Below are 21,000 nucleotides of genomic sequence, written 5' to 3'. Positions count from 1 at the left end.
TGCAGTCCTGGGCACCCATCCTAGCACCCCAACTCCCCTTCTCTCTCTCCCCAGAAGGAAGGCTTAGCTAGGCCTGCAGGGAAAACCGCAATTTGCTTCTGACATGACACATTGACGGGTTTCTGGCGGCTGTGCCCCCTTTGTGTCCCCAGAGCTGTTGTGGGTATATAAGAGCCACTCCTAGGCCCAAGAGGGTGAAGGAGCTGACAGGAGGCCAAGAACCCCCACCTGCCTGTCGTGGAGCTGCAGGAGTGGGTAAGGCAGCCTGCAGTAGCTCTGGCCTTATCCAGGCCCCCAACCATTGACCCTGCGACCATCCTGCTGTCCTATCTGAATAACAGAAAGAATTTACCCTAGGAGGGCACTGGGGGTGCCTGGAGGGTAATGGGAGAAAAAGCCCATTTTACAGATGGGAAAACTGGGGCTCAGAGAGGGGCAAAAGCAGGGATGGGTGGCCTGAGGACAGAATCACAGTGCTCAAGGGGTGCCCATTTTTCTCTAAGCCAGGGAAACTGACTGGTTTCCCGTTGTGGGAATCTTTCCTTCTGTGAGAGACCCTGAGTTTACTGGAGCCATTCTGGGATGAGCACGCTTGGGGAAAGCAGACAGACACTGCCAAGACTGCTACTGGTTCGCATGGCGCCCATTTGTACCTTGGTGCAAATGAGGAAAAGATGCCCTCTCTGGGCAGACACAGCCAGCGCCAGGGCAAAGGTGGGCAAGCAAAGTGGGACAGGAAGTCCATCCCTTCTTGCCCCCTCAAGAGGCACCCCCTCCAGTATACAACTATGCCTGGGGCCCTGGACATAGTCCCTGTCTCTGGGAACTTACAAGGTAAGCAGGGACACAAATACAATGCATAATTGCAAATTGTGAAAAATGTCTTAAGAATAAATATTCTGGGTGATGTCTAGTGACAGACGGGCTCCTTTAGACATGGTTAAGGAAGGAGGGTTTTCCAAGGAGGGGACATGTATTCAGAACCTGAAGCATTGGGAGTCAGTCATGCAGAGAATCAGAGAAAGAGCCTTCCTGACAGAAGGAACAGTCTGTGCAAAGGCCCCTTGGGTGGGAAGGAGCTTGTCATGTTTAAGACCGACAAGGTCAAAGAGGCAGGTAGGGACCTAGTGTGTATAGGTAAGGAACCTAGGTTCTATCCCAAGAGCAGTGGAGAGTGGAGTTTAAGCAGGGGTCACATGAGAAGATAAAGTATGTGACTGAGCGAGTATATATGGAACTCCACAAAGAAAAATCCTACTCTGTGAAACTAGTAAGTTAGTCACGCTCTCACCTCCCACTTCATTCCTTTCTTTAGCATGATTCAGGATGGAGGCAGAGGAGAAGAGAAATGGGACATTTTAAGTCAGACAGACTTGGGCTCAAATTCCGGCCCTGTCACTGATTAGCTCTGTAACCTCAGTCAAGTTTCCCACCTCTCTTGGCCTCAGTTTTCCCATCTGTGAAATGGGATCCAATGAGGGAGAGGCTTGGAAAGTGCCCTGGAGACTGTAGAGTGCAATGGAAGCTGTACCGTGCTATGCACACGTGAGCCACTACTTGCATTTGGATGGAGAGGGCTTTCCTGGGAGTAAAGCTGGACTTGAACTGTACTAGGCCAGTGGGAAGGCCCCAGGTTGGTGATGGGGCACAGGGAGGGGAAAGGCTTGGGCACGAGGAGTACCTTAGAGTTCCTGCTTCCACCCCTGATAGGTGTGCTGCCTACCATGTTGGGCGTGTGGTCCCTACTTCTCCTCTGGGGTCTGGCGACTCCATGCCAGGGACTGCTTGAGACGGTGGGCACGCTTGCTCGGATTGACCAGGATGAACTCGGCAAAGGTGAGCCCACAGTGGGCAGTCTGTGAGGGGTCCAGTCGTAGTATAAACAACTCCATTGATATGCTTAGAGCATCTGCTTTCAGGAACAGATGAGAACAGGTTATAATCCTCAACTGCTGAGAGAGTTTAGGGGGTGAAAGCTTTGCTTGCAGGCTCCAGTGGGTGATCAGTTCACTTTCTTCTGAAACGTGGCCTGGATGAGATGGACTCAGGCCATGTGGGGCTGTGCCTTCCTCAGGAATGGGGATGGGGGTTGAGGAGATCAAGGGAAGGGTGCTGGCTGGGCCAGTATCTCTGCCCCACCTGGCTGGGGTGCGGGAACTCTACTAGACATTTAGTATTCCAGGGCCCAATGGGACAGAGTGACAGTCTCATGGATAGAGTGGAGGAGTCATGGATAGGAAATGCTTTAGGGAGGCCACCCCCACCTGCCCCACCCTCCATGAGGGGGTCCCTTCTGTCTCGCCCTTCTCACAATCTACAGTCAGGCCAGCGGCATCTCGATCAAGCCTTGGTGGCTGAGTGCTCCTTCCTTTGCTTCTGTCCTCCTTTTCGGTGCTGCAGAGGCAGCCCAGGGTCAAGAGCACCAGTCATGCTATTGGCCTCAAACCTGATTTGCTGTGTGACTTTGAGCAAGGCTCTGTCCCTCTCTGGGGCCTAGTTTCCCCACCTGTAAAATGAACCTATCTCTCCCTACCTTCTCTGCAGCCATCCAGAACTCACTGATCGGGGGGCCCATTCTACAAAACGTGCTGGGCTCGGTCACATCAGTGAACCAGGGCCTCCTGGGCTCCACGGGCCTGCTCGGCGGAGGTGGCCTGCTGGGCTACGGAGGGGTTTTTGGTATCGTTGAAGAGCTCTCTGGGTAAGTCCCTGCAGTGTGGCCTCTTGACTACCCACCTACTGTGAGCCCTACCTGAAGCCTGGTCTTTTCTTCAGTTCAGGGAATAGAAGAGAGATTGTTTCTTTTTAATTCATTGGCAGGTAATAAAGGTGGTGTGGAGAGTCCTGGATAGGGAGTCCCAGGACCCAAGTCAGAAAATAATGAGTCCAAGATAGGAATGGCAGCATGCCCCTGTGGTTGAGGGTTCCAGCTCTGGGGTCAATTCCAGTTACTCACTGTGTGATCTGGGCAAGTTGCTCAGTCTCTCTGGGCTCATCCAGGTAACCACACAGCTCCTCCCTCCTCTCCTTTAGGCATCTGTTCCAAAGAGCCCTGCTCTGCCCAGCTCCTCCTTATCCCCTCCCCTCCTTCAAGTTCTCCAGGAAACATTCCACCCGCACCCCATAAATTTCACTGGTTTATTTCCTGTCCTCTCTGCTAGATTAGAAACCCCAGGGGGCTAGAAGTTTTGTGTGGTTTATTCACTGATGTGTCCCCAGTATTATAAATAGTGTTTGACACATAATAGATGCTCAAAAATATTTTTGAATGAATGAAATTACGTAATAGTTAATATTTACAACTTAATACCACCTCGCCAGGGTTTTCTGTATGCCTGGCACTGCACTTAGCATTGTAAATGAATTATCCCATAGAATCCAGAGGTTGAACTGTTATCAACCGCATTTAACAGGCGAAGACGTTGAGACCTCAGGCAGTAAAGAGACCTGCCCAAGTTCACCCAGCTAGGGAATGGTGGTAGTGTGGTGTCTGGGTGTTTAATCACAGGTCATACTGCCTGCGCTAAGCAGGTGGAAAACAGCCCACAGCTGGTGGTGAATCAAGGAAAGATCAAATAACAGGCCCCAAATTGAAGACAGAAGGCCAGGAGCCAGGGTATGGGGAAGGATCACTGTACAGGAGGAAATGAGGTGCTGGCAGGGGAGAAGGGAGAATGGATGCCCAGCTCTCAAAACAGCAAATGGATGGCTGGAAAGGGAGATGATAAGGGCTGATGCTGACATTGCTCAAGAATCACTATGTGTCACTCTGTGGTTGGAATTGTCAATATCTCTATTTTACAGATGGAGAAACTGAGGCATGGGGCAGCAATGTGATTTGCCTAAGGTCACACAGTTGGTTAGTGGTAGAGCTAGGATTTGAACTGTCTGGCTCTTACTGGCTGCACTATGAGCAGCTACTCATGGGGTTGTTGTCAGGTCAGTGAATTAATCTGCGTTAAGGAGCTAAAACAGAGGCTGGCACACAGTAAATGCTCAGTAGTATTATTTATTATTTATTATTATTATTATTAATAGCTTCAGTCTCCCTCCCACTGTAGAGTCCTCCCTGCTGGATGAGGCTGGGCCTCAGACATGAATCAGGCATCATCTTTGCCTCAAAGAGCCCCAGTGTGAGGTTGAGTCCAACAGTGATGACCCTGTAAGCTCAGGGCAGTGATGGAGGCAGCCCAGACAGGGTGTGGGAGCTGCTCAAAGGAGGGCATTTGCCTGAGTCAGAGAAGCAGGAAGGAGGGCTTCCTGGAGGAGGAGACACCCTAGCTGAAATCAGGAGAGCCCAGAGGTGTCAGCTAGCTGAAGGTGGAAGCAGAGTGGAAAAAGAGTCAAGGGAAAGGTGTTCCAGACAGACAGCACAGCCTGGGGAAAAGCCCAGAAGACAGAGAAAAATAACTATGGGAAGCTATGTTTGAGAACCAACTTGAGTTGCATGTGCATGAGCCTGGAGGGTGGAAGTGGGGAAAAAAATGAGTGACCCTCCCCTGGACTCCCATCCTAGGCTGAAGATCGAGGAACTCACACTGCCAAAGGTGTCGTTGAAGCTGCTGCCAGGGTTTGGGGTGCAGTTGAAACTGCACACCAAGGTGCGCCTGCGTGGCTCTGGGTGAGTGTGCTTCTGGGAACCTCTACCCTACTGCTCCCCACCCCACCTACTGCCCCTTGGGGACCCCTACCCTATTGTCTCCCAATGCGTACTCCATTGCCCCCCTATTTCCTCCCACTCTAGTTCCTCTCCAAGGGACTCCCACCCTACTGTTTCTTCCCTGGATCCCACCCCTGTACCCCTTCCCAGAGACCTCCATCCCACTGACCCCCAAGGACTTCCATCTCATGTTTCCTGGAGACCCCTACCCCATTGCCTGGAGCTTACTGGAGGGGTTGGGGGAAGAGGGCCTAGGGACATGCAAAACAGGGGGCATGCAGGGAGATGGGGTGAGAAAAGGGCATGGGGACGAAGCCACTTGCAGGGCCACCCAACTCGCCCCTTATCAGGGTCCATGCACCCCGAGGTGGGCGTGGCTAAGGCCGACCCTGGTGGGTGGGACCTGGCATCCTGGCCACGCCCCCAGCATGGGGTCTCGCAGCCCCCTGGGCGGCCTTCTGCAGCTGGCAGCGGAGGTGAACGTGTCGTCGCGGGTGGCGCTGGGCATGAACGCGCGGGGTACGCCTATCCTCATCGTTAAGCGCTGCAGCACGCTCCTGGGCCACATCAGCGTGCTCTCAGGGTGAGTTCCCGCGTCCGGATCAGCTCCAGCTCACCTTGGGTGCGCGCACTACCATCTCCTGGCTCTCCGGGGTCTCCTGGGAGCGGCCGGCCCTGCGGGGCCTGAATTCACTCCGCCTTCCGCCCGTCCCGCGGTTTCAACCTGCTGCACAGACCTGCAGACTAAAACCCACCACAGACTGGGATTCTGGCCCAGCCCACAGCTTGCATCACCTACTCCTGGGCTCTGCCTTCTCTGGCCCCTGCGATCCTGCCGTCCTCTCTCCCAGATAAAGCAGGGATCTCCTGTGGTCCCTTAATCTGCAGACATCTCAGTCCCTGCACTCAGCACATCAGAGATCCAGCTCTGCCCTTAACTTTCTATGTGACCCCAGGAGAACTCCCTCCCCTGTGTGGGCCTCAGTGTCCCCATTTGTATAATAAGGACCTACATTTGATGATCGTGAAGCCTCTGGCACTTTCCTATCTGTCTCTTCCCCCAACTGTTCAGAACACAGTGGCCCTCCTCACACTGTGTCAAATCATCACTTCCGTGGGACAGCTGAGGCCTATAGAGGGCAAGGGAAGTGCCCAAGGTCACACACAGATTGAGGTGGGGATGGAGGTGGGCTGGTCTCTGGACTCAGGTCCAGGGATTTCCCCATCTCTCTGTGCCCACCCTCAGTGACACCTACCTCCTCCCCTGCCTCACACTTCACGTCTCCACCATTAATTTCTATGTTCCAGGTTGAATCCCACCCTCAATCCCCTCTTTGTTAGGTGGCCCTGAGAAGAGATGGGTAATCAGACAGCTCTGTGTTAGCACCCAGGAATAGGGTGAGCCAGGGTGGCTCCTGTCTCCAGAAGGGCGTTAATAAGGGGATTCCAGGTGGTGTCTTTGGATGCTTTATACCCCAGCTTCTCCATCCTGCTCCTCTGGGCTAGAGGGAGCCAATGGTTGGCCAGCGGGATGGTGTTGGTGTCCTGTGGTTGTGGTTCTGTGGTTGTCACCCTTCCCTCTGTACCTCCATAGTCTCCAAACAGACCCGAGCCCACCTACATGTACTTCTCATCCTCAGACCACCCTCTCATTCATTCATTCATTCATTAGTTCAATAAATATTTATTCAATAAATATTTATTGAACCCTCACTCTAAAAGCCAGGTGCTATTCTAGGCCCAAATGTCACTTGCCTACAAACGTTAGAGAACATGAAGGGAGCAGATATTATGAGCACAGATTGATACCTGATACATACACACTCCCATTGAATCTCAGCAGCAACAAATCTGTAAGGCAGGTGCTGTACAGACAGGGAAACTGAAATCCTCCCCTGGGCCCCATGGTGAGGCAGAGCCAAGATTTAAACTCAGTCGGCAAAGCCCCAGCCGATGCCACCAAGAATGGAGACAGGAAATATTCAGAGCCCCCAGTGCCCACCCTGCCCATCACCCATGTTGGCACTGTCCCCGGGTGGTGGCTGCATCCTCATGCTTCTCACTCTGCCCAGGCTGCTGCCTCCGCAGCTCTTTGGGGTCGTGGAACAGACACTCTTCAAGGTGCTGCCGGAACTGGTGAGTGTGGGGGCCTTGGGCCAGGCGTGCCCCTCCCCCAGGCTATGCCTCTCCTCCCCCAGCTTTGAGTAAATCTGGGCGCCAGGCAGGATTAGGATGTCTTTCCGTTCCACGCCCATTGGATAATCCTGCCCTGGCCTCTCCACTGCCAGCCAGGAGCCTCCTGGACTGTGAGCCTGTAGGGGAACAGGCACAATCCCTCCTGAGTCCTAAATTTACAGCTTCAGATGACCTGAGTCCTCTGCTCCCAAATCCAAGTCCCTTATTTACCCCCTGTTCTGCCTTCGCCACCTGTATTATTATTGACTTTATACTTTGCTTTAATCTAGCTTTGAATTAAAATGCGGTCACTCAGTGATTTTCAGCTGAGCTTTGTGCTTGACAATCATGTCCAGAAAATCACATGCCTGTATATTAATACATCACAAGTGAAACATATTATGATTAAACTGCTCCAGAATGCTTGTCCATGACCAGTCCCAGCCATTCTGGCTTCCACAGGGGACACGAACCACACTTGAGAAAAGCTGGTCTGTCCAAAGGCCCATTTCATCAAGACCAGAGAGACGAGGGGCTTGCTGGGGTCACACAGCTGCACAGGGCAGTCAGGCCCCCGGGCCCCCAGTCCTGGCAGAGCCTCTTCTGTGAGTCCTTGTGAAAGACACGTGGAGGTAGCAAGGGTGTGGGAGCCTGAAGTTGGGAAAATGGCCCTGGGCTTGAAGAAGTCCGTGGGAAGCAGCTCAGGGGGAGAAGGGAAGCTCCCAGCAGGTGGGTTTCAATAAGGGAGGTGGTTGCGTCTAAGTTGCGTTCCCTAACTGGAATTGCTGGGACAACGTCCGGCAAGACAGGATTTATGTGACTCAAAAAGCTTTTAAAAATACGAGTTAATTACTAGCATTTAGAGATTGGAGATTTCTCTTAATAATCCTATTTCTGGCTTCTCTTGTGCAATCGGCCACCCTGGCTGCAAGGACCCTCCTTCCTGCAGGTCACATGCTGGTGCCCAGGGAGCTGTTCCTCCCACCCCTCACAGCCCCTCTGGTCTCCTCCTCTCATTTCTGTGACCTCCTGACCCCAGAGGCCTGGACTTCCAGGCCCCAAGTTTACGTGAAAAGGCAGCCTTCTCTTGCCTCTGTGAGGACAGCTGTGACCTTGGCGGATTGTTTTTCTTCTTCAGCCGCTGCTGTGAAAGGAAGGGGCTGGACTGGGTCACCTCTGAGGTTCCTGCTCTGGTGGGCTGTGGGACTCAGGCTCTGTGGTTCCCAGACTCGGGATTCTGGAAGCCGAACCACTTGCTCCCTGTTTATACAGCACAGGGGTTTTCAGTAAACACACGGTAGTGTGTGTAGTGGACACCCCGGGCCCAGGCTAGGTTTCCCAGTGCCCATCTGGGTGGCACGAGGGGCCTGAGATCTCAGAGGGAATAGCTGCCTTTGCCCCCTCAGGGGAAAGCCTTGTCCACACGTCCCAACTGGCCTCTGAAACATGTCGCCCCCATCCCCCAGCATCCTTTGAGGTTTTCTGAGGGGCTCTCTGCCCCACCTACTCTACTCTCCAACATGTCAAGCTCCAGCCCGCCTGTGCCGCCCACCTGTGTGTCCTCCTCCTGTCTCCACATTCTGCCTTGCCTGAGCCTTGGGACCACATAGCAAGTCATTTGTAGAAAACACAGCTGTCCCCTGTGCCACTTTTGGGGCCCACTTTTATTTTCCTGTAACACCTGTCTCTTCTGGACACAGCTGTGCCCTATGGTGGACAGTGTGCTACACGTGGTGAATGAGCTGTTGGGGACTGTGCTGGGTAAGTTGGGGCCCCACCCCCTTCTCCTATCCTCCTCCCATTACCCCAGTGGGTAGGGGTCCCAGGGGAAGAGGAAAGGGCAGAATGCTGGGACCTTTCACTTCCTCCTCAGACTGATGAGCCACCACATTGAGAAGGCCTAATGGGGGAGGTCTGGGCTGAGGCTGGTTCAGCAGGGTGTGGGCACTCATGGCCATCCAGGTATCCATCTGCTAGGGGCTTCTGGCCACATACTGAGCACCTGTGGTGTGTCTGGCGCTGTCAGAAACATGAGGCAGATATTATTATCTGGACAGACAAGGTGACTGAGGACCAGAGAGTTTAAATGAGGAACCGAAGGCCCGTCAGCCACAGTGGCCCCCAGTCTCTCTGAGCCTTCTGGAGACATAGATGCCTTTTGTGTTCACAGAAGGGCTTTGAAAATTGTAAAAAGTCGTAGCAAGGGTAAGAAAAGAAAAATTGGGACAGATATGTCTCTATATGTGCCATTATGTGAGAAAGGTAGGGTATCAATGTGGTTAGTGACACCAGCTCTGGAAGACGGGAATCCTGGCTTTGCCACTCTGGCTTGTGTGGCTTTGGGCTGGTTGGCTTCCTCTGTCTGAGCCTCAGTTTTTTATCTGTAAAATGGGGATGACAGTAGTGCCCAAGTGAATACTTAGTAGAGTGCTAGGCACTCAATAAATGGAAGTAGGGCCTGTTATTATTGGGGATGGGGCTTGTGGGGACGTCCTCCTTCTCTCCTCATGCAGGTCTGGTGCCCCTTGGGGCTCTTGGGTCTGTGGAATTCACTCTGGCCACCCTGCCTCTCACCTCTAACCAGTACATAGAGCTGGACATCAACGTGAGTGTCCTCCGAGGCCCTGCCCACTGTTGGGGTGTGGTGGGGTACTGGCGGAGGCCACACTGGAGATGCTGGGTCAAAGCCACATGGGTGAGCAGCCCTGAGACCCTCCCATGTCCTGTCTCCTGCCCCTGCAGTCCATTGTGAAGAGCGTAGCTGGTGACGTCATTGATTTCCCCAAGGCCCCCAAACCCATCAAGGTGCCTCCCAAGGAGAACCACACATCCCAGGTGACCGTGCCTCTGTACCTCTTCAACACCATATTTGGGCTCCTGCAAACCAACGGTGCTCTTGACATAGACATCACCCCAGAGCTGGTGAGTGCGGCACCCTGCCCTGCTGTGCCCTGGTAATGCTAGCCATGACCCAGTCACGTTGTCATTGATCAGCCTTGATGGGCCCTTTTCCCTATAATTGACAGAGCTGGACAAGTTTATAGCATGCACATGCCCACTCTTGTTCTGCGGCAAACATTGCTGATTCATAATGGCCCTCTACCTGGCTAAATCTGAATCTGAATCTGAATCCTTCTCAACAGGGCGCTCCAGGAAGTCACTTTCAATTAGTCAGAACTGGTATAGGAAATGTAGCAACTTTCCATCCTTGCACCAGATGAGCCCATTTAGAATCAAAGCCCAATTTTACACTCAAGTGTGGATGGCTAACATTTCTACTGCTATCCCAAGAGCAGACTTGAGTTGAAGAAAACAAAACTAGGGTTGGACCCAAAGGTCATTTGTTCTGAAGCTTCTGAGATCTCTCTGCTTTCATTCTGGACCCTCTCACACCTCACAGAGGTCTGGAAGGCTCAGCCCCCAGAAGCCTCACCCAGAGGCATTTTTTTGGTCTCAGCCTTCTCCAAAGGCAGTGGGCTCTAAAGCCACTTGCCTCTACCCTTCCCCCTACTGCCACCCAACCTGCAGCTCAGACCCAAGCAAATATGGGCTGATCACTCACTTCCTGCATATATGGTCCAGAAAGCACAGGAACAGGCTCCTGACCTGGGAGGCGGGTGTCTTCTAACTGGAGAGATGTGGCAGTCATAACCAGGCAGAGTCTCTCAGGGTGAGAGTGTGTGTTTGAGCAGCCTGTGTGTGAGTGTGTGTGTGTGTGTGTGTGTGTGTGTGTGTGTGGGAGAGAGAGAGAGAGAGAGAGAGAGAGAGAGAGAGAGATCTCAGAGGCCAGGCACTATCCTCAGGTGCTGTCCACCCCCACCAAGTGACAGCCTTATGTTGGGTGAGAGTCTGAGCAGGAGAGAGTGCGTCTGTATGTTTATCCTGTGTGAACGGGTCTGTTCTGAGAAGTGGACATGTGTAGTTCAGGGGTCTCCAACATCAGGGCCCAGGGGGCTGGGCCATTATCGATTAGCAGAATAAGAGAAGCAGGCCTGGTGGACTACAGTGAACTGGGGAGCCTGCACCTCATTTCTCAGGCAGCTGCCACTCAGCTTCTCCAAGGGTGGGGCGGGGGTACAGGCTCAGTGTGACTACATTTTCCAATTTTTCAGCCCCAAACTGGCAAATTTATATGAAATGTCCTGATTTGTAAATACTGGAAACAAATTCATAGTTTTTGAAAATACTGTTTAGGTAAAAGGCAAAAATGTTTGGGGTCAGATTCCTGGCCTTCAGATTGCGATCTGAGGCACAGTAGTTTGTAGGTTTGGCCTGCCCAGGTCAAATCCTGGTGCCACCACTTATGAGCCTGGACAGGAGCCTCAGGTTCCGTATCTGTAAAATGAGAGTAATCATAGCACCCACATCTTTGAGCTGTTGTAAATGTGAAATTAACAAAGGCGCTGAGCATGAGCCTGGCATGTAGTGAGCGCTCAGTAATCACTGGCCAAAGAAAGGAACATGAATGTTTGTAGAGATGTGTATATAATTGATGGGGGTAGGGGTGTGGCATGAACAAAACTACTTTGTGTGTGCTGAGGGATCCTGTCTCTGTGTTCACCACCCCCCCCTCTCATTTGGTCTTGGGTACAGGTTCCCAGCAATGTGCCATTAACAACTACAGACCTCATGGCGTTGGTCCCTGAGGTGAGTGGTGCTCTCATGAGCTCTGATCCTGGTAGCTCTTTCCTGATGAGCCTGAATGGACTCCAGAATCTTTCTCAATACGGTTCTCCACATAGCTGCAACTGAATGTTGAATTTCAATTCACACTAAAATGTGAATGGCTGACATTGTATCCTTTCCTGATAGCAGAGTGGAAAGGACTAGGGTTTAACTGCCCCCGAAGTCAATTGGGTATTTGTCCTACGCTGTTCCTTTTCTATCAGGGAGAGCACAGAAGATTCTTTCTAGGTTACTGAGTCCCCTCCCCCAACTGTCTTATTTCATCTTGGTCTTCTCTGTCTCCAGAGAGAAGACTCAGGGCACTGGCCTTGGGAAGGAAAGAAAAGGGAAAAGATTCAGGGAGGTTTGACTAGTGGACATCAGTACATGACTGAAGGGCTTGGCCTCAGCTTTCCTGTCCATTCAACTGGGGCTGGACCAGATACTTTCCAGCTACGAGTCTGAATTCTTACTGAAGTTGAAATGACTACTACAAGGTCCTTACATAACAGCAGGTTCTCACAGAGGTTGGAAAGAGGCGCAGAAGATCTGGTTTTGTACCAGAGAAGATGGAGAGGGAAACAGAGTTTGGGGATATGGAAAAACTTTGTGAATCCTTGAAGGTGATGATTCAAACCAGCCTCAGTGAGTGTGGTTGGGGCCTCTGCTTCTTGGCTAAAGGGCATAGGAGTCTCAGGCAAGGGACGAGGTTGGGGCTAGACATTCAGAAGCACCTCCTGAGGGCAGGAGTTGTAAGATGGTGGAGAGGGACTTGGGAGAGGCAGAGGTGTCAGGAGCAGGGACCCATGAATGCAGCAAGCTGGGCCATATCCCCCCAGTTCAGGGAGCCTGGGCCTGTCTCTGGAAGCTGAAGCCTGTGTTCTCCGATTGCTGGCCTTGCAGTGTCAAAGCCCCATCGCCCCAGTTCTGAATCTGGTTCTGTAGCTTCAGAATCTGTGGATACATGAGGGTGGAATTTGGTGGTTCCCTCGCTGTATGATCCTGCAGCTCTGGAAGTCTGGGCTTGAGGAGTTGGTCCCCCAGATTCTAATATTCAAGTGACTCCAAGCTTCTGTGACTCTGGTTTCCAACACTTCTGTAATTCCATAATTCCATGATTCTGAGACTGAGAATTTCTTGATTGTGTGATTCAATCAGTCAGCCAACTAATGTTCACTGAACACCTACTATGTACCAGGCCCTGTGTCGGGTGCTGGGCATCCAGAAGGGGCAAAAGGTGACAAGTAGACAATAACCTCTGTGTTCAAGGAGCTGCCATTCTGGTGGGGGTGACAGACATTGAGCAAATACATAAGTAGAAGGTACACAGGGTCAGAAGGTGAAAGAGAATGGAGTGGCGAAGGCACGTTAGGAGCGCAGAAGTAGTGCTTTTAAACTGGGGGCTGTGAGGAGGTGACATTTGAGCAGAAGGCTAAGGAGATGAGGGAGGGAACCATGCAGGTATCTGGGGAAAACATTTCCAGGCAGAAGGAAGAGCAAGTGCAAAGGCCCTGAGGTGGAAATGTGCCTGGCAGTTTAGAGGACTAGCAAGAGTCTAACTTGGTTGTTCCATGGGTTGGTGTCTCCCCGCCTGACTGTCAGCCCTCTGGGGGCTGAGACCAGACCTGTCTGGTTCAAGCTGTCACCTCAGCGCTCCGCGTGGTGCCTGGTGCCTAGCAGATGCTCAATGAGTGTTTGTTGACTCGCTGACTGATTCTATTAGTAGTAGGGCCTCGAAGCTGCCCTCATGCCCCCGCTCTGCCCCTGCCTCTCTCCAGGCCCTGGTGAAGTTGCCCCCAGACCAGCAGCTCCTGCTCTCGCTGCGGGTGAAGGAAGCACCTACAGTCATGCTCCAGAACAAGAAGGCCACAGTCTCCATCCCAGCCAACATCCATGTGCTGTCCTACCTCCCTGCAGGGACCCCTGAAGCCCTCTTTGAGTTAAATGGGGTGAGTGGCCGAGATCAGGGAGCCCAGCATTGGTTCTGAGTGGGGATGACCCTCTCCAGGCTGCTGGGGGGTTGTCTTCCCATTGATTTCAGGTGGCACAGCACAGGGAGTTCCACTGCTTCACTGCCATCGTCTGAGCTGAGACCTCAGTGCCCACTTAGATTCCTGCCTCATTGAACATGTGACCAGGCCCAAGGCCTGTCCACTGCTTCTTCAGGCTCTCAGGAATGACTTCCCATCTCCCCAGCCTCTGGGCTCAGATTTCTCTTGGATGACTCTCCAGCTTCCTCCTGGCCCCCCAGCTCCAGTCTGCTCCCTTCTACCTCACCTCTCCGAGTTTTCCCAGACATACACCTGGGCTAAAACAGGTCCCTCCCCTGCTCAGTCTCTCTCCCAGCTCCCCATGGCCTAACACCATTCACTGCCCCTCTGCCTCATTCTCTGCCTCACCTGTCCTTGCACCCTAAGTCTCAGTTACTCAGGCTTACCAGGTCCCACCTCCCTGCCTTTGTTTGTGCAGGGTCCACCACCTGCAGTGCCATCTGCCCCCTTCCCTTGGCTAACTCCTCATCTTTCAAGATTCAGCTCCCGTGTCACCTCATTGGGGACACCTTTCCTTGCCTCCCTGCAGGCTGGATTGAGGGTCTTTCCAAGCTCCTGCAGCCCCAGAGCTTCTCTCGAACAACACTGATCACCATCAGTTTTAATACTCTAATGATCAACCACCAGAACCTTCCGGGTACCTCCCTATAGCCCAGCATGGACCCTAACACACAGCAGGGCCTCAGTAAGGGTTAGTGGAGAGAATGGATGGTGGAAATTCACCTGTTGGCCAAGGCAGACCCGTCCTCAAGCTCCTTCTGCTGAATTTGAGTGTAACCTCTGCCTGCTCTTCCCCTACAGGTTATGATTTTAAATGCCCAGCTGGCTCCTTCTGCCACCAAGCTGCACCTATCACTGTCCCTGGAACGGTAACGTGGGATCCTGGGCCTTGTCTATAGGAACAAGAGTTAGGAAGCAACAGGAACCTTCTCCCATTTATTGGACACCAACTAAGTTGCAGGTGTTTTACCAGCATCCTGCTTGCCTCCAGGACCTGCCAGGGAGGGGGCAGTGTTAGCCCCTTTTACCGTTGAGGCATCTGGAGCTCAGAGAAACAGCGTCCAGAGCAGGCTTCTTCCACTGCACCCACTCAAAACCTGGTCCTGGAGATAAACCTGCTGCCAGGACGTGGAGTCCAAACTCCTGAGTTATCAGTCCCAGCGGCTAGCCAGGGAGATAACTGTCCTCGAATGTTGTAAAATGCTTTGTAGTTCATGCGGACTGGTTAATTCTCTAATCTTCCACCCCCATGGGAACCAGGCCTCAAGATAATGATAAAAACCAAGATGCTGATGCTGATGACAATCCTTCCTGACACAGGCAAAGCCTAGGCTGACACAGTGGGTTGTCCGCGGAAGTAGGTCTGCAGTCTGGGCCCCACTCTCCAGGCCCAGTGCTCTTACTGTGGCCTGGGGCCTGGCGCCTGTCTGTCCCTCCCCTGCATGCGGGGGCTTTCTTAGGGGTCTCTAAGAGCTGCCCATCCTGAGCCATAGGCACCCGGTGCTCACCGGACCCCATTTTCAGGTCCCATGTAGGTCCCTTGGGCTACTTACTACTGCCCCCACTGTAAAGCTCCACCGCTGTCCCATTTCTAGAACCTCACCCACTGCCTGGGTTTGTCTCCTCTTCCTGGTGGCAGTTCGTACCTCAGGCCTTCAGGAGATAGAGATCAATGTCTAGACTCTGGCCCTGGCCCTGCGTTTGGGCTAGCTGCGATCCACTGATGGGTTGCTGCTTTAGTGAGTGCCAGCTGGATGCAGGGCACCCTGTGTCCAATGCTCAGTCTTGGGAGGACCAATCCTTAGAGAGGTTCAGCCACTTGCCCAGGATCAAACAACTGGGGGTCAGACCAAGGCTTCAGGTCCATGGAGTCGGAGGTAGTGGTCATGATATCTCAGAGGGAGGTTAGATCTCACCGGGTCCATTTTACAGGTGGGAAAACCAAATCTCTGATTCAAGGTTGGAGAGAGGCAAAGTTGGGCCCCTAACCATGTTTCCTGATGCTGGAGAGCTAGGAGTGGGCAGGCCAGGGTGGGGTGGGGTGGGGTGGGACAGAGCACCACTCAGCAGGTGGTCGGGGGAGGCTGAGGCCCCCAACAGCTCTCTTCTCTCCACCAGGCTCAGTGTCAAGCTGGCCTCCTCCTTTGTCCACGCCTTTGATGTAAGTTCTTGGGAGGGTGAGCAGCTTGGTGGTGGTGAGGGTCTTCAAGTGGGGGTGGAAAGGCGGTGTGATGAGACATGAGCCATATGACTGAGCTGACCTCAGTCTGGACTCTGCCCCAACCAGCCAGAATGGACAAACATCAGGGCAGGTGTGTGTGGGTGTGTGTAAAATAGTAATCACCTTCAGACAGTGAATCTCATGATCTTCCAAGGTCTTGGAACCTCGCAAAGTTGTAAACATCTAGAATCTCACAAGGGTTCAAAATTCTGGAACTTCACATGAGTTAATAAGGTTTCTGAACTCAGAAAGCTTTAACATGTCAGAGCTCCACAGAACCCTTCATTTCCTGCTTCTTACAGAGTTCTGAGGTTCTGAAATCTCACAATGGTCTCAGGTTCTAGAACATTCGAAGGGGTCCTAAACTGATAGGAATTTTAAGATGAGACCGCACAGAGTTCTGCTGGAGCTGGGCACATTTTCCTCCCTCTTTCTCAGGCACAGGCCCCCCTCCAGGCCCCACAGACCCTTCCTCTAGGAAAGCTGCTCTTCCAAGTTGATAGGGCCCAGAGTGAAGCCCTCCGAAATGAGAGTCCCCTTTTGGGTCACTGGTGGACAGCCCACCAGCAGTTGTGTCCTCAAGCATGGGGTAGGCTAGGGCAGCTGGACCTCTGGATTTCCCTCTCTGGGGTGCTCTGCTCCCTGTGAAGCCACACCTCCCCACCCTCCGTGTGGTCTGTTGCAGGCATCTCGTTTAGAAGAATGGCTCAGTAGTGTGGTCCGGGTGGCATATGTGCCGAAGCTCAATGGTATGTACGTGTGGCCTCTGTGGTCTTCTTGGACACGTGGAGTGTCTCAATGTGGAATTGTTGAATCTGCTGCCTCTCTCCATTGTTCTGCTAGAGACACTGAGGCCAGAGAGCTTGCTCCTTATTTCTAAGATGCAGGAACTGAGGCACCCATGCTTTCACTCAAACAACTTTGATTACATTACTCCAGATTCTGGCCCCGAGAGCTATCGGACCTGGGTCCTGTCCACCACCCACAGGGAAATAGTCCTATAAACAAATGATTAGAATATAGATGACCCAGAGTGTGCAAGGGACTGACAGATCCTCAAAGAGGCTCTGCTGAGGGGAGCCACTAATGACAATACAAAAAAAGGGGTGCTTTTGTTTGGGTTTAGTAGGATGAGTAGGTTTCTGCCAATAAGGGAAACTGAGTCCCCAAGAAGAGAAAGGGCGGACTCAAGGAAAGTGGTGGAATAGGGTCAGCAGGCCCCGCCCTGGCCCTCCACATATCTTTGCTCTCAACCATTCCCTCTTTGCAGTGGATCTGGATGTTGGAATTCCCCTGCCTAAGGTTCTCAATGTCAATTTTGCCAATGCGGTTCTGGAGATCATAGAGGTGAGTTTCCTGTGCAGGTGCGGTCTAGATGGGCCTTAAGCTCATCTCGGGAGAGCCCTGCTTGAAACTCAGGAGGGGAGTGCTCTGCCTCATCATGCAGTTTGTTCCAGCACCATTTTCTAACTTGCTCAGGGAATTACAAATTACTTAACTTGGGAATGGCAAATAGATGACACAGGTGCTACCATTCCTTCCTTACTTGCCCATGGCAGACATTGTCAATCTATCACAGAGTTCTTTCCTAATGAATTCAGACATGTCTGGCCTATAGGATGTAATCTCAGATTCACTCACAGAGTCACAGTTTCTCTGGTCCAGGGGTGGAAAAACATGCTGTCTCTCCTTATCCTGTGCTTGTGGCAGGCATGGCTAACAGATCATGACACTTTTTATTGCTGAATATTGACATGGCCTCACAATCCTTTTCAATCCAGCACAACTTTGAGTCTTAGAACAAGTCTGGAATGTGGGCAGAGCAGGGAGTTCTGGTCCCATTTCTCAGATGAGGACCCAGGCTGAAGGAGGTCAAATTTCTGGCCCAAGGCAACATGGTAAATTATCAGGAGAAATGGCACTTGAACTTGGGTCTCTTAACTTCAGTCCTGAAGTCAGTGACCTCTCCACACTGAATGTCATTTATTCCTCATTCATTTATTTGTTCATTCATTCACTTAATGAGTGCCTGCTGTGTTCCGGGTACAGTGCTAACCCCAGGGCATGGATGTAGGGGACACAGAGAAGGCTGCAGAGATGGGGGGGGGGAGCGTGGCAGGGGGGGTTGGGCACGAGGACTCAGAGGGCCTAACCAAGACTGTTGCTCCTTGCAGAATGCTGTTGTGCTGACCGTGGCATCCTGAGGCTGAGAGATGGCCACCCGCCCCTCCCTGTTGACTTCCAGAGTCCTTCCACCTGCCTACTCTGCCTCAATTTCCCTACCAGTCTCTAGCCTATGTTGGTGACAGTATAAGTGTCCCTTATCCACCCAGGCCCATGCATGTGCTTTGGCCCTGCAGTTCAACCCTAGTCTGGGGACTGCAGTGCCACCCACAGGACTCTGCTTCAGAGAGAGCTCTGGGGCCTCAGTGGCCAGTTCTGAGCTTTCAATAAATTACTCCTCTATGTCAACACCTCCCGGCTGGTCTGTTTCCCGGCCACACAGGGGCCACCTTGGCCTCTGCCTCCAGTGCCCTCTCCGGCTCCAGGCAGGGGTTCCTGGGAGATGAGGGGATTTGGGGCCTCGTCATTGTAACTTTACATCCCAAGCTTACCTGGTTGGCCTGGGAAGCCTCTGTGTCTTGTTCTGTCTTCCTCTACCTCTGCCTCAAGCTCCCCATGTCCCCCTCCTCTCTTCTCTCTATTTTTCTAACTACCTCTATCTTTCATTCTGTCTCTCTGAGTCTGTCTGGGTCTCTGTCTGTCTGTCTTTGTCTCTCTGACTTTGGGACAATTCTCAAAAGTGACATCTGAGTTGAATTTTGAAAGGTGAGTAGGAGTTTTCCAGGGAGAAAAGGAGCCAGCATTCCAGGAAGCAAGGGTGAGTGAGACCTAGTCCTGCCCTGGACGGACTCCTCCTGGCTGCGCATCAGCTGAGGACACACCTCAGAACAAAGCTGTGCCAAGGGCTCATAGTGCAAATGGGGGCACTGATGTCAGAGAGGGGCCTGGCTGGCCCAAGGCCAACAGCGACAGAGTTGGGATGGGAAACTGGGGGTCCTGCCTCCTGCTTCTGGGCTTTCCCCCACTGTTCAGGAGGGGCCTCCTTGGCTCTGGGGAATGGCTCCCAGGTGACACTTATGTGTGGGCCTGAGTGAAGAGGTGCCAACAAAGTTTTGGGAACTGGCTCAGAGGACTTGGGGGGACACAGGAGAGTTGGAGTCCATGTCGAGGTTTGTCCACCAATAACAATGATTCTGTGACCATCCTTCCATCCACCCATCCACTGATCCATCCGTTCTCCCTCCCTCTCTCCCTCTCTCCCTTCCTCCCTTCCCCCGCCTCCCTCCTTTCCATCCACCCACCCTACAATTTTTGTCACCTACTAAATGCCAGGCCGTGTACTGAGTGACATATTAGGATTTATTTCTGACTCCTTTCTCACTTCCAGAGTGTCATGACTCCTGTCCAGGACAGTGCAATGGTGAAATGAGTGGCTTGAGTTAGCTGCCTGTGTTCAGATCCCATCCCAGCTGCTGACTAGCCACGTGGCCTCGGGCACATCATTTAATCTCTCTAAGTCTCGATTTCTTCATCAGTAACTAGGGGATGAGAGTAATAAGATTTGAGGGTTAACTAGCACTCGGGGTGCTGTCTCGCCCATAGGAAGCCCTCAGCACCCGATAGCTCATGCTACTGCTGCATTTTTCTAAGTCCTCACCATGCTTTCATCTGTTCCCTCCTCTCCACCCACACCTCCTCATTTCTCACCTGTCTGCCCCTCCCTGACTTCCCACCCTCCTCTCTTCCCTCCCATCCTCCTCTAGCCCATGCTTAACCTCATCTGCTCACCTCTCACCACCGCTGACAGCCCTTCAATGACTGGATTCTCACCGCCAACAGGAAATCATCTAAACTCCCAGGTTGGCATTCGAGGCTGCCTATGATCTGGCCTCAGCTGATCCCTCCTGGAGCATGGAGAGGGATCAGGGTGGGCTCTGTGCCGCTCGCTCTTCATCTGTGAAATGGGAACACGATAAGCTCACTCATAGATCATTTGAGGATTAAATGACGCAATCATTGTAAAGGACAGAAAAGTGCCTGGCACATGTAAATGTGCATGATGGGTAGTCAGACCTTTGAACAGCTCTTCCCTCTTCCTGGTGCATTCTCTGTCCCCAAGTGTGCCTGGAAAACTCCTGTTATCACTCAATATGCAGGGGACACACAGCTTCCAGCCTCCCCATGTCCTAGGCAGGGTCCGTTACTGCATCTGCCACACTGGATTGTCACTGCCCCCGTCCCATTCTCCCACTTGATCAAGAGCTCCTTAAGGTCATGGACAGTATCCGCTTCATTATGGTGAGTCCTGTGGCTGCACAGAGTAACAATAAGAGCAGCTAACCTCCACTGAGCACTCATTTATACTGGACACTGCATTAGATGCTTAACACCCCCTTAGCTCACTTAATTTGCATAGTGGCCAAAATCAGTGGGTATGATCACTCTATTTACATGTGAAGAAACTGAGGCTCAGAGAAATGGAATTGGATAGCTCCTAAGAGGCAGAGCCAGGATTTGAACCAGATCCTTCTGACCCTATTCCAAAGCCTGCACTTTCCACTGCTATGCTATGAAAGTAATTCTGGTTGTGTTTGTTTTATGCTTACTAAGTGCCAGACACAGTTCTAAGTGCTTTAGATACATCATGTCATTGACTTCTTGAATCAACCCTGCTTTCTAGGAACTGTTTTTACCCTCATTCTATAGTTGAGGAAACTGAGGCACAGAGAGGTTAAGTGACTTGTCCAAGGCCACACAGCCAGGATGTGATGAGGTCAGGATTTGAACCCAGGCCCCTGACTCCAGAGCCCAGGCTCTGAACCGTCGTACTTAGGGTGGGGATATGAAACAAGATGAGCAGGGAACACCTCTGCTGAGCTTCTGACCCTGGAGGCTGACAGTTCATGAGGGAGACAAAGGCTGAGTGCAGGAGTTGGTAGTGGGACTGCTTCTGTTTCTTGGTCCTTGTGGCCCCCTGCGTGAGCCCTCCCCCATGGGTCCCTGTTGGCTGAGTTACCTTTGGGTGAGTCACCTCCCAGAGCCTTGTCCTTCCAGTTGCAGACAAAGGTGCCTTTTGGACGCTAAGCCCAGGTGATCTCTCTGGTGCCAGAGTTACACTAATCCTCCTGGGGCCCCAGAGGGCGGGCCAGCCTCGTGGCCACCAG

General features: G+C 52.4%; 1 protein-coding gene across 1 annotated transcript; it reads left to right on the top strand.

The window, feature by feature from the left end:
* Positions 1 to 1,724: 1,724 nt before the first annotated feature.
* BPIFB3 (BPI fold containing family B member 3) lies at positions 1,725 to 17,976 on the top strand. Its single transcript, XM_074318021.1, has 15 exons — positions 1,725 to 1,836; positions 2,545 to 2,701; positions 4,517 to 4,621; positions 5,103 to 5,243; positions 6,733 to 6,796; positions 8,536 to 8,596; positions 9,349 to 9,440; positions 9,578 to 9,757; positions 11,429 to 11,482; positions 13,279 to 13,449; positions 14,353 to 14,420; positions 15,670 to 15,712; positions 16,458 to 16,521; positions 17,043 to 17,119; positions 17,947 to 17,976. The coding sequence occupies exons 1-15, from the start codon at positions 1,725 to 1,727 to the stop codon at positions 17,974 to 17,976; spliced, it is 1,419 nt and encodes a 472-aa protein (XP_074174122.1).
* The last annotated feature ends 3,024 nt before the right edge of the window (positions 17,977 to 21,000 follow it).

Source organism: Rhinolophus sinicus, linkage group LG13 (genome assembly GCF_036562045.2).
Source record: "Rhinolophus sinicus isolate RSC01 linkage group LG13, ASM3656204v1, whole genome shotgun sequence".
In the NCBI taxonomy this organism is placed as follows: domain Eukaryota; kingdom Metazoa; phylum Chordata; class Mammalia; order Chiroptera; family Rhinolophidae; genus Rhinolophus; species Rhinolophus sinicus.
The sequence above is the reverse complement of the archived record's forward strand: the minus strand, read 5'-3'. Positions and strand labels throughout refer to the sequence as shown.